This window comes from Furipterus horrens, unplaced genomic scaffold (assembly GCF_987537825.1).
Source record: "Furipterus horrens unplaced genomic scaffold, mFurHor1.1.pri manual_scaffold_4, whole genome shotgun sequence".
In the NCBI taxonomy this organism is placed as follows: Eukaryota; Metazoa; Chordata; class Mammalia; order Chiroptera; family Furipteridae; genus Furipterus; species Furipterus horrens.
Genome location: NW_028327174.1, coordinates 62,428,149 through 62,441,870, shown reverse-complemented (window position 1 = coordinate 62,441,870; position 13,722 = coordinate 62,428,149). Strand labels below are relative to the sequence as shown.

The window sequence follows — 13,722 nt, the reverse complement described above, 5'->3', positions numbered from 1 at the left end:
TAAAATTAGGGTTACTTAAACACAAGCACTGTGAAACCTCAACAGTAGATCTGATAACCAAGACAGCTACTAAATGACTAACTGGAAGGTATGCTGGGCAAAGGAATGTACACCCCGTGTGGGGCAGAGAGAGACTGGTGTGAGATTTCATCAAGCTACTCAGAATGGCACGCAATTTAAAAGTTATGAATTATTTCTGGAATTCTCCATTTCATATTTTCTGACCATGGTTCACCATGGGCAATTAAAACTTCAGGAAGTAAAACTGCAGAAAGGAGAACTACTCCATATGGGCTGGAGCAGTATTCCTAGGTAGGATGGGTGGCATACAGAAGACAAAGAGTCTACCAAATACTGTGCTTCCTTCTTTGTACTAAGAAATGCAAGATTAGCAATTTGTTTTTACTCTGTAGGCAATGTCCTGGCGCATCTTGGACCCCTAAAATCCTTTACTGAAGTGCCAAGTCCTTGAATTTTCGTAAGGTCTATTTCCTCTGAAGCATGTGTCATGTGAGATTCCAGCATGCCTCCTGTTAACCCTGCCTCATCAGCATGATGTCATCAATGTGACAGATGGAAATGATGCTCTGTAGGATGCGCAGTCTAGATCCGTTTAAACTATATTATGACATATAGTAATAGTAGGTGTCTTAACACCTTGACTTGTTAATTCCTTCATCTGTCATTTATCTGTTTCTATTGACTGATTTTTCTCCTGGTTATTGGTTGTATTCTCTTGTTTGGGGGTCTGTGTATTTTTCCATTGGATGCAGGACACTGTGAATTTCATATTATTGAGTCTTTAGATTTTGTAGTCTTCCCTTAAAGAGTAGCGATCTTTGGCAGGCAAGTTCTGATTCTTACAGATCATCTTGATATTTTGAGCCTTGTATTTAAACTTTGTTATCATAGGTGTACAGTTGCTCGTTCTCAAACATCTCCACCTTCTTTGAGAATTATTATTTCTTACTCATTGTTTTACCTTATGGTGCCTTCATCCTATGCATGCACACCCTGGTGTTCAGCGAAGTCTCAAAAGGATATCTGTGAAGATTTATGGAGCTTTTCATCTACATAGCCTCCCCCTCTTTCGGACTGTGCCACAAAACTTCCAGTTGCCTCAGCCTCCCTAAATTTTATCTCCGTCTCCTTGACTCAACTTGGTTCTACAAGGGGTCTTCTTTCTGGCTTGCTGGTTCAGAAGGTGCCGCCAGGTAAAAAACTGGGGCAACTTCTTTTGCCTAAGACTTATAGTTGCATATATGACATTTTGAAGTACTTGCACAGTTATTTTTACCTTATGGTATAGTGGTTTCACAAGTTTTAAAAGACTTTTTTTGTGTTGAATGATCCAGCTCAGAGAAGATACACTGTTAGGAGCCAGGAGGTACAGCCTATTATTCTGAGTTGGTAATAAGGCTTGACAGCTCATCTTGCAAATGATTCTGTTTTCAGACTTCAGCAAAGGGGGCATGGTAGAGCTGCCCTAGCGTCGCCACATACATTTTTGGAGCCCTAGTTTCATGGAACTTTCCCCCTAAAGAGTACTTAATGTGGCTGGGTGACCATGATGTTTCAGGCGTTTTGTTTCAAAGTACACATCCTCCAACATCCTCTAAGAGGGCTTTCAAAAATTCACCGAGAAATCTTAGGGTAAATATTCACAGATTCACCAAGGACTATTAGGCTATAAGGATACCCTCAATTGTTGGTTTGTTTCAAACCACTATTAACAACTGAGGAATAACACAACCAGGCTTGGAGTTAGGAGAGCTGACTTGGAATCCAACTCCAAATTTAAGAGCTGGGTTGGAAAGAAAATTAAAACCGATTAAATATAAGGGTCCTCAATTCGTGTTCATTGACTTTGGGGCTTAAGCATGGTAAAGCCGACTTTGCCCACCCGCTGATCTTGCTATCTGGTAGGTCCAACAGCCCTTCCTCTTAATCGCTTACTGTTGGCCAATTCCCGCCTCCTTTTCATCTTATCTTCGCTCCGTTTTAATTTTTGCACCAAGTGCTCAGAAATAGGTCCTACCAGAACCCAGCTCGAGCCTGAGCCGAAACGATGCGAGGGCCCCGCGCTCCGTCGGACTCTCCCCCAGCTTCGGCCCACTTCCGGGATCCCTCGCCTCCGCCCCGCAGCCCCGCCCCGCCGCGGCCGCCCGCGTGACCTCACGGCGCGCCCCGCCCCCGCCCGGTTCACGTGATTGCGCCCGGGGAGAAAACGCCTGACTCCGGCCGCCGGCCTTCACTGTACAACCTTCCTTTCCTGCGGCGGTTCGGCCTCTAGCCCTTCAGCTACCTGCCGGTCCCAACACGCGGTCCCGGGGTCCTCCCCCGCCCGAACCCCTGTCCGCCATGCGGCTTCTGCCTCCGGCCCCAGGTGGGCCCCGGCGTCACCTGCCCTCCTGCAGCCTACCGCTGCTGCCGCTGCTTCTGCTGGGCTGCTGCCTGGGGGTCTCCCGGGTGGCGGCGGGCTCTCGGAGGCCCAACGTGGTGCTGCTCCTCACCGACGACCAGGACGAAGTGCTCGGCGGCATGGTAACTCTTGTCTATTTCTGCCCCGCCCCTCTAGCTTTCGGGCTGACTCCCTGGTTTCTTGCTCTCCTTTCTCATTATCCCCACCCTGGCTCCCTGAACTGGCTGCCGTGAGTCGGGGGTAGGTTTGCTTTTGCCACGCCAGGCCCTGTTCGCAGGTCTGAGGGGCCTCGGGGTTTTATTTCCTCTTATCACTCCGGCGTGTCTTCTAGATGGACACATACACGCGCTACACAGAGTTTGGCGTCTGGACCTGACTGCTGCGGACTTGGCGTTAGTATCGCAAGGTACACAGGTGGACGCCAGTTAGGGATGAGCTGAACCAGTGAGGAGCAGGTGTTGGCTAAGAGTATGCAAGTCTTGACTATCTTTCGATTAGAGGACAAGTCCAGACCCCTGTGTGAGGACCTAGGCCACCTCTGCCTTTGCCCCTGGGTACAATGTCTGTGCCTGATATTTATAAAATGAGTGCTGAAATGAACTAATCTGGTAGGTAGGTTGTCGAACTATTCAGGGTGTGCTTTGCCACACAAGAATCAAGAAAATCCAATTAGCTCAATTGAACACCTGGCTGATGCATTAAAGACTAATAGTGTTGTATTTTATATCAAATGGGTGTTGTCGTGGGACTTCATTTTCTCCCAGAGTTAATTTTACTTCTTTATTTTAGTTTATGGCCCTCAGGAGTATCCACCCAGACGTCTACTCATGGAAGCCCAAAAAGTGGCTTGCCCAAGGCGTGTAGTTGAGGCAGTCAGGTCAAAATCCTGACTAGTGCTCTGATCATGGCTATGGTATTCCTCTTTTTAAGAACAAGTGCTTTATTACATTCTTCCTTTCAGTTCTCTTTGCTTTCAGCAAAATGCTGAGATTATGAAAACAAGTCAGGCAAGAGGTTCCTAACTTTTACTGTGTGGTAACACCCCAGCTCAGTGCCCTTCATCCTGCTGATTTCAGCCCATAAGTGAGTTGTGAAATCAGTTTGGTGAGTAACTACCAGCATTTTCACTTTCCCGTGAAATGGAGTAGAATAGAAAATATCTGTGTGGTACGGACGGTAAAAGTAAGCATATCCATATATCTGTATTTATCTTTCTGGGATGTGAATTGAAATATTTCTTCCTCAGGGCTGTGTTCAAGAGTATGAGAATCTTTTCTAGCTGATGTTTAAGATGCTTGCATTTTTGACTCCACACTTCCTGCCACATATGCCTCATTGCCTTTTAGTTTCTACTCGGCCACATTGACGTTGAAGAGTCTTGACTTAATTGCCCTTCTGGATTTTATTTTGTGTTTTTTTGTTTTTTTCCCGTCATTCCAACAGCTACACTTGCCCTCCTCACAAAACTACTTGTTTTTTTAAAAAAGAAAAAAAGAAAAGCTCTTCTCTGTTCTTAAAAGGTATTTTATCCAGACAAAACAAGCCACCTCTATCAAAAATTAATAATAGTGTAGTGGTTATAGCATAATTAAAAGGTAAAGCTTTCACATCTCTGTTGAAAACAAAACTCATCACTTAAATATAAGGTGTGTTGTTCAGAATTCAGTTTCTTTAATTTTTGTAGACCACAGATGTGGTCTGTGTACTGTATATGTATTTGAGGTTTCTTCCCCTTAATGTGTTAATCATATTTGCTGCTTTAAACCATAGCAGACTCTTTTTTATAGGTGTCAGTTTATACTGGAGAGAAGAGCCCACGTTGAGTGGAGGGAACAAGTTGAATTTAATGCTTCAACTCCAGAGAATTTTTGCTTCTCTTGTAGACTTCTCCAGAATATTTTATGATTGGTTGTCACATAGAACTTGAAGGGGAAGAACTAAGACAATAACAGCATTTGAGATTCTGCTTGGAGCCAGTGGGAGGTGATTTCTGCTTGTGCTTCAGTCATGACAGGAGTCCTCTGCTGTAGGTGCTGTCCTTGTCTTAAAAGGAAACTAAACTTTAGAGGGGTTAAGTAACTTGGCCAAAGTTCAGATAGCTAAAGAGAGACCAAGCCTGGTGTCTTATGATCTCAGAACCCCATGTTTTTTCTCCTGTTAAAACATACAGTAATTATCGGCAGCCGTCCGTCTCGAGAGACGATGGTATAGCTTCTTAAGAGTATCTGCACCGCCGAGAATGGCTGTGCAGTCCGACTCGGGAGTGACACGGTATCTGTCTCCTCCCGTGTTGAATCGACATCTTGCGATGACGCTGGAGTGTCCTCTCCAGTGAAGCTGAAGCTACAGAGCCTGGGCAGGGTGATATGGAGGGTCTGCTGTTGCCCATGCAGCAGACCCCCCCCTCTCTTCGCAGCTGAAGGGTCCAAGGGAAAGACGGAGTCAATACAGCTTGGCTTCAGGTGCGCCGCAGGAGTTGCCAGTGTAGACTACAACGTCAAACCGCCTTAGGGACTCTGGCTCCGGATTTTCTGTCGGGGTTTACTCCCTTAGCCTTTCCCCTGAAGAGGTATGCCGCAAGGCAGCGGAGGTTTTTTGGAGTCAGAGTTTTCCTTCTCTGATGTGCCCTGACTGGAAGATCGAACCAGCGACACTTAGCTCGCAGGCCGACGCTCAATCCACTGAGCCAAACCAGCCAGGGTAACATACAGTAATAATACTGACTTAAAGGTGTCATTCCACATGCCCACATCAGCATAGTTATACCATAGATCAGATTCTTCAGGTGACATTCAGGAGCACCAGTAGGGTCATGGAACTCCTTAATTTACATGTAATACTTTGTGTTTATTATCTTCATTTTTGTGAAGAGAGAGAGGTCCATTACCCCCTAAGATTATGAATTGCCACTATTGCTGGCAAAATAAATAGTAGTCAATCCCCCAGACTAACTCAGATCAAAGGATTATAACACTTGTATGATTGTGGTTTAATGTGGAATCTTTCATCTCTGAAATAGTCTTTTATGTGTTAACATTATCTTTAACAGGTATCATCTGTGAGACTTCATATTTAGTTCTCTGTTTTTGTTTTTGCCCAGGGAATTATTCCTATCTATTTATTTATTGCTTTTATTTGAAGTGATTATGGTGTGATGGACATACTGTTCTTCACAGGTTGCTCTTTGTAAAATCATTCATTCTAGAAAAAGTAATATTTGGTAAAAATTTCAAGTGAAATGTAGGGGAAGAATAAATACATTATGTCTGCTTAAAGCAAAATGTTTTTCCATTGAAAAAGGAAAAGTTAGCTATGGAATTATCAGAATTGTCAAAACTTTATTTCAGAGCCCTGGTATATATACCTGGGAACTAGGAAAGTAAATGACTCCTTAGGACTTTTATTGAAGGGATTCTGCTTTGCAAGTGTAAGACTGGCTGCTTCATAAAGAATGTTGTATGGCCTTAGCCTTACCCGTTATCAGCTTTGCTAAGGATCCATGTTAGCATGGACACACATACACATTTTTAGTGCAGTGTGGTCTCTCGTTTGGGACTTTAAGCACAGATTTTATATTTATCACTCGTACTACTATTTGTAGTCTAAATTTAGATTAAGGTTATTCATATAAATCTCTTACACTAAACTCTAGATTGCTGTGCAGCCCCACATCCTCCTCTGGCTTCTGCCTAACTCTGACCTTGCTTTATCCCATTCTCCCCTTTACTTACTGCACTGCTTCTGACACACTGCCCTTTCTGTCCCTCACTTGTGTCTCTTTCCTTCTCTCGCAGCCTTTCTATTTGCTATTCACTCCTATAAGCGTCTATCCTGGACCTTTGCATGTCTGATTCCTCATCACGTGACTCTCAGTACTGGTTAGCTCCTGAAAGAGGCCACTCTTGACCCACCATCTAAAGTATTTTCCACCTTTCCTCCCACTCTCTGTAAGCACATCATCCTAGTTTACTCTGTTCATAGCACTTTTCACTGCCCAAAATGACTGTTTATTTACCCATTAGTTGTTTAAGTCCCCAAGAGTACAAGGATCATCAAAGCAGGGACCGTCTATCTTTTGTCCACCATTGCCCCAAGACCAGTGCCTGGCACACATTAAGTGTTTAACAGATGTTTTATAATCATACGGTATAGTCTTATTGTAAATCAGATATTCGTCAGTAACTTTGCATTTTTACCAGACTATTTGATGATTAAGTCTGATATCATCAACTCACATGTTCCTTTTCCTCACCTTACACTTTACTTTCTTATTTCCCCTCCCTCTGCCCTCGCTGTAACTCATATTCTTCATCCAATTCATGTTTTATTCAGCCAGTTGTTCTGTATCTGAGGGTAGTACCTAGTGATGTTTTATGGGAGATTATGGCTGGTAACATTGCTTCTGAAGGGTACCAAAGACCTTATGTATCTCTCGCATTTCCTGGGTACCTGTTATGCATCCATGAAATTATCAAAGCTCCTCTTGAATAAGTTATAATTCTTATCCTTCTGAGCTTGTGGGTTCCTTAGGTTTTCTACTATCTGTAAAACAATGGAAAAGTCATTTATACAGTATTGAAAATGAGGCTCTTGTTAACACAGTACAGGTATATGTTTGAATTATCCTTAAGGAACTATTATACAACAAAATACACTTAAAGCTGCATTCAATAGGGGCTTACTGACTCATAATACAACTAAAATGAGCCTCTTCAATGGTTTTTCTTGCTTAATAAAGATTATTTATTCAGATTTATGTTCCTTTTTATTTGTACTTAAATGACCATCTTCACACCTTTTTCCTCACTCTAGGATTTGATATTAAGTATTCTCTATATTTGTCAGGGTCTTAGATTTTAAACAAAAGATAAATGCAAGGATATAAAGAAAGTAACTTCTGACTAGTCTTTTGCTTGACAGGGTTCTGTGTATACCTGTTTGCCACCTGCTTCAAGTCTTTACCTGAGGTAATGATTTGTCTAGTGCAGAGAGGACCATGAGTTTATAGTGGAAGTGTGCATCTGAGCTTCACCACTGAATGTCTGATATTTGAATTAGTCTCTGAGCCTCAGGGCCTTGCTGGCTTTCAGAACCTAAGTGTTTTAACTATTTTGAAAGAGGGAAGGCTCCTTTTATATGATTTCCCACATCCTGCTTCTAAAGAAGAATTAATGGAACTGGTTCTGCCCTCTCTCATAAGGGGGCTGGTGACAAGTGAGACAAGGGCACAACATTTCATTACATTCAAATCAGCATTGCTAAAACAGAGCCCTAGGTTGTGAACTTTCCCTTCCTGCAAGCATTGTGAAAAGCTGAACTTTCCATGGGAAAGAACTGACTAACTAAACCTGTTTGTTTCACCTCCAGAATCACTCTCTTGGCTATTTCTTAGTATTAGATGGAACTGATAGGTTGGGAGTAAGAGGTTGAGTTAATATGCAAAACCCACGGATTTTGGTTTGTGTTTTGTACTTTACTGGAAGAAATAGTTTAACAGATAATTATTTACTTTACAGACACCACTGAAGAAAACCAAGGCTCTCATTGGAGAAATGGGGATGACTTTCTCCAGCGCTGTAAGTTTTGAAGCTAATTTAATTTTGTTAGACCTTAATTGTGTTTGTGTTCTAAGAAGAAACACTCTCTTTTGGGTAGTCTCTGTGGAATTTTTCCTAGTTAAATGCCTGCTCTGAAGGAAGGACTTTATTTAATATGATATAAAGTCTGTTAATTGAAATATTATTTATCACCAATTGAAGATTAACTGCAGGTATTTTTCTAAGCCAGTCTGATCTACAACTCAGGGAATTTTATTTCAAACCTGACTGAGGTTTGAAAATAGATTGTAAGAAACAAATAACATTTATGCTATGTATACTGTTTCATGGTAAAAGCTTGCAGGCCACTTGACAAAGCCCAGTTAACTCTTAATAGCCAAATTTGACAAAGATAATAGCAACAAAACAAAACCAACAACAACTCTGTGTGCGTGTGTGTGTGTAAAACATAAATATATGTATATATATTTAAACATAGATGCAAAAACTCCGAATACTAACAAATTAAAGAACCATGTACATACACAAGCAAGCGGTAGCCTAGCTTAATATCAGGAAATCCACCGAACAGCAGCACAGCGCTGTGCTTCAGAGCACTGACTCTGGAGCCAGATTGCCTAGTTTTGAATGCTCTCTGCTGCTTTTCTAGTTGTGTGACCTTGGGCAAGCTATAAACCTATCTGGCCCTTGGGGGTACTAAAACCTATCTTAGGGTTTTTGTGAGGTTAAGTGAATTGACACATGTAAAACAAGCACTTATATCATTGCCTGACTTATAGTAAGTACCATCATCCTTTAGTATATGTTGAGGGATTGGTTCTAGGACCACCCCCCACCCCTTCAGATACCAAATCCATGGATGCTCAAGTCCCGTAAATGAAATGGCATTATATTTGCATGTAACCTGTGTATATGTTCTTGTATACTTTAAATCATCTCTAGATTACTTATAATACCTAATATAATGTAAATGCTATGTAAATAGTTATTATACTGTATTATTTAAGGAATAATGACAAGAAAAAAGGTCTGTACATGTTCAGTACAGATGCAACCACATCATAGATCTAACTACACAGTCTACATCAGCAACAACATAACTTCTCTTTTCTGAATATTTTCAGTTCACAGGTGGTTGAATCTGTGGCGGAACCCACAGATACAGAGGCTGACTGTATGACATAATCGTAGTTTTTATATTGTCCTCCAATGTGGAATCAGTAGTTGAAAGATTGATAATTATATATAATATTCATTTCAAGAGATGCTTGAAAATCCCCTGAAATTTTAGCATCCTTTCCTGGTAATTTATTAACTGTTTGGAGGAATACATCCTTATGAATACTTCAGACAAGTAGCACACCTATAGCTCAGGCAAAAGACTCAGGTCACCACTATTAGAGATGAGGTAAAGGCATAATACCTCTCACTTAATGTTATTCTGAACTGTCTTGTTGTTGGCATAGTCTTATGGAATTAAGTAAATATTGGGAAAAGACAAAATTATTAATTCCCACTTGTTTGGATTTTCTATGTAGAAAGCAGGAGAATTTAGTAAGGTAGAAATGGAAAAACAAATTTTTAAAAAGTTTCTTCCTTATAACCAATTAGAGAAATATGTGGGGAGAAAAGATCCCATTCACATAGTGGGAAAATACAGACTCTAGGAATAGCTGGTGGTGGCCAGTAATGGTTAAGACCTATATAAATTAAGTTACAAAACTTTGTGGATGATATAATAAAAATACTTAATAAGACATGCACATTACTTTCTACGAAAAGACACAAGATTATAAAATATTTATTCTAATCAGAATCCCAATAAGATTTTTTTATGCTGAATTAAGTAAATCCAAAGTTATTTGGATAATAAGTAGGTTAGAACAATTAGGGTAATTTTCTTTTTTTCGAGGAAGAAATTGCTCTACAGGATACTAAAATGTAATATGAAGATACAGCAAACAATATGGTATTGACCAAAAAATAGATCAGGAAACAAAAAAGGGGAAGAATTAAAAGAGTTACCAATGTAAAAATAACAAAAGTCAACCATCTAACAAAATTAAAAGGCAAACATAAAAAATGGGAAGTATTTGTAACATGACCGAATCCTTCCTTAACTCAGATTCTATGTAACAAGAAGCCAGTAGCCCAGGAGGAAGAAATGTGCAAAGTGCATAAACAAACCATTCACATAAACACAGTTGGTCTATGTGCGCATGAAGAATGTTCACCCTCACCAATATTTAAAAATGTCAATCCGATATGAAAAGCCAAATAAATACTAAGTATTTAAAAGGGATAATATGTAATTCTGGCAAAGGTGTGCTCAAATGATCCTTCCCTGCTGGTGTGCAAGTATAAGCTAGTATTGTATTACCTTTCTAAAAACTGACTTGACCATGTGTATTAAAAGTTATATAAATCTTATTGAGTAGAAAGGGGTAAGTCTGTTGATGATAATAGCTAAGAGAAACATAATTAAAGTAGAAAAAAATCTGTCTTCCATGTATAAAGTGATATAGGAACTATATAAAGCTACAAAATCAGCCTGAAAATGTTGCCCTACTTCTCAGCTACATTAAATTCAAGTAGTATTCTTTATCTTTGGTTAATACCTGGCTCCCACCACACTGTGCTCCTTGCATGTAAAAGTTTCTTTGAGATGAGGTTAGAACAACATGTTATCCTGTAGAAACAAGCTAGGTGAAAACAAATCTGTTCTCTTGGTTTTTTTAATCTGCTTTACTATCTCTGCTATGTTACTTAAAGCAACACAAAAGTGTGTCATGTGTAAAGAAAATATTCCATGGGAAACTAGAATTTGAAGTTAAGAGTATTGAGCAGCTTTCTCTATTCTCTTTAGAAATGATGAGAAACCCATCTTTCTTGTGTAACTTGGTCCTTTTTGCTTCTGTTTCCTTTACAGTATGTGCCAAGTGCTCTTTGCTGCCCAAGCCGTGCCAGTATCCTGACAGGGAAGTATCCACATAACCATCATGTTGTTAACAACACTTTGGAGGGAAACTGCAGTAGTAAGTCTTGGCAGAAGATCCAAGAACCAAATACTTTCCCAGCGATTCTCAGATCAATGTGTGGTTATCAAACCTTTTTTGCAGGAAAATACTTAAATGAGGTATGTTGAATGATCTCGTTATTCCCTTTTAAAAGAACAGCTTTTTAAATCTAAATTACTATAATTCACGTTAATTGTTTTTTGATAAGTATCCATTCAAGTCACATTAAGGGATTTTTGGCAAATGTTGTTTTTCCTAGTCCGTAAATAAGAACTTACATGAACATATTTACATCATTAGGGTACTGTAGTTATTTTTCTTTTAAATCATCTCAGGATCACTTACTGAAAAATCCTAGGACTGCTGCTGTGTGATTCATTTTCCCCTTTTTACTCAATTCTTGTCATGTGGCTGTCATGATATCTTTGTTTCCATTACCCCTTTATTGGGATCAGAATGAAAAATATTTTCCTCATAGTATCTTTCCTGAATTACAACAATTTATGCTTAATCCATTTTCTAACCTGAAAAGTGGGAACAAAATGTGGACAGATCAGTGATAAAGAGAAAGCACCCAGAGCTGGGGACAGTCAGGCCACTAAAGTAGGTGACTGAGTGGTTGATGTGCTGACCTTTTGGGCCTGGATGGAGAGATATCTTGTTGTGATCTGCCAAGGACAGGTTCATGGCCTCACATCCACCACACTGGCTTTAGCTTTTAGTCAAGAGTTCAAGTTTAAAGGAAATGATGTATTTTAGAGTGTTTGGAGTAATATCTTAAAGTAAAATTGGGAGTTCAGGACAAAGAGGAGATGTACATTTTCTTACATATTTTATCTGTGTTTGCTAGAGACCTTAATGTCTGATCTGAAATTTCTTTTACTTCTCGCCCTTCCCACAATAATTAGGGGAATTTGCAACCTTGTGGGTTTGAAGGAACATGACTTATTTGATAAAGATCATGAGAAATAAGTACAGGTACTAGATTATTAGGTTAAGGCTATGGGTCATAAAGAGAACTTACACGACTTTGCATATTAAAGATCATCTAATATATACATAAAATTAGAAATTCTTTAACAAAAATTTAGTTCTGAAGGATTAGATTCTGCATCAAATGGGCAGTATTAAACTTTGTTGAAATAGAGTGGGATGATTCCCTCCCATTGATCTGCCAAGAGCAATCAAGTCTCAACTACAAGAGGATTGTGTACTCAGCCCACACAAAGGGCGCACCTCGAGCCCCCAGCTTGGGTGATAGGGGAGGCTGTGCCACTAGACCCTACAGGACACCTACTACATTAGGCCATACTACCAAGACACAGAGTCAAAGCAACTCTACCCAATACACAGAAACAAACACAGAGAGGCTGCCAAATTGAGGAGAAAAAGAAGTATAGCTCAAATGAAAGAACAGAACAAAATCCCAGAAAAAGAAATAAATGAAACAGAGATAGCCAAACTATTAGATGCAGACTTCAAAACATTGGTGATAATGATGCTCAAAGAACTTGCTGACTATCGCAGAAGCCTAAGGGGAAAAATGAAGACTCATTAAGTGAAATAAAGAAAAATCTACAGGGGACCAACAGTGAAGGGAAGGAAGCCAGGGTTCAAATCAATGAATTGGAACATAAAGAAATAAACAGTCAACCAGTACAGAATGAAGAAACAAGAATTCAAAAAAACAAGGAGAGACTAAGAAGACTCTGGGACATCTCCAAAAGTGCCAACATTCGAATCATAGGGATGCTAGAAGGAGAAGAGGGAGAGCAAGAAATTGAAAACTTACTTGAAAAAATAATGAAAGACAACTTCCCCAATTTGGTGAAGGAAATAGACATACAAGTCCAGGAAGCACAGAGAGTCCTGAACAAGTTAGACCCAAAGAAGACCACACCAAGACACATCATAATTAAAATGGCAAAGGCTAAAGGTAAAGAGAGAATCTTTAAAGCAGCAAGAGAAAAGCAGAGTTACCTACAATGGAGGTCCCATAAGACTGTCAGCAGATTTCTCCAAAGAAACTTTGCAGACAAGAAGGGACTGGCAAGAAATATTCAAAGTGATGAAAAGCAAGGACTTAACAGCCAAGATTACTTTATCCAGCAAAGCTATCATTTAGAGTGGAAGGGCAGGTAAAATGCTTCCCAGACACAATAAAGCTAAAGGAGTTCATCGTCACTGTGCTGGAGCTTGAACTAGAGTAGAAAATTTTTGCAAAACCCCCGTGACAGTTGCCCCCAAACAAGTACAGAATGTTAGTTTTGTAGTTGCAAACCCCATGGGGACAGTTGCCCCCAAACAAGTCGTGTATCAGCCAAGCATAGACACCCTTAGAACAACATCACCTCACCTGGCTTCACAACAGATGTTATATTCTATAGTTTTGTTATTTAAGTTGCCCGTAGTTATAACGGTTGTGTTGTGCTACTACCCCAGCTAGCAACCCACAATATAGGTTTATACTATATAAGCAGCTTTGTACTGAGGCTCAGGGCTACTCACTTGAATCCCTGTGTGGAGTGAGAGTGGGTAGTCGCTAGCCAGCTGATAAAGGCTCTTTAAATTCTAATTTGGTTGTCTCCAACCATTTGGTTCTCGCACTTGGTCCACAGCAATCCCCAAGCCCTTATTATATGAAATGTTAAAGGGACTTAAGAAAAAGAAAATCAAAACTATGAACATTAAAATGACAAACACAACTATCAACAACTGAACCTAA

At 40.1% G+C, this 13,722-nt stretch overlaps 1 protein-coding gene across 1 annotated transcript in view; it reads left to right on the top strand.

Moving 5' to 3' along the window:
• Nucleotides 1–2,211: 2,211 nt before the first annotated feature.
• The window catches only part of GNS (glucosamine (N-acetyl)-6-sulfatase), a 45,403-nt gene continuing 33,892 nt past the window's right edge, over nt 2,212–13,722 (top strand). The window contains exons 1-3 of the mRNA XM_090273557.1: nt 2,212–2,544; nt 7,939–7,998; nt 10,910–11,116. Coding sequence (XP_090129683.1) covers nt 2,362–2,544; nt 7,939–7,998; nt 10,910–11,116 — 450 coding nt within the window. The 5' untranslated portion in view covers nt 2,212–2,361. The remainder of the gene's footprint in view (nt 2,545–7,938; nt 7,999–10,909; nt 11,117–13,722) is intronic.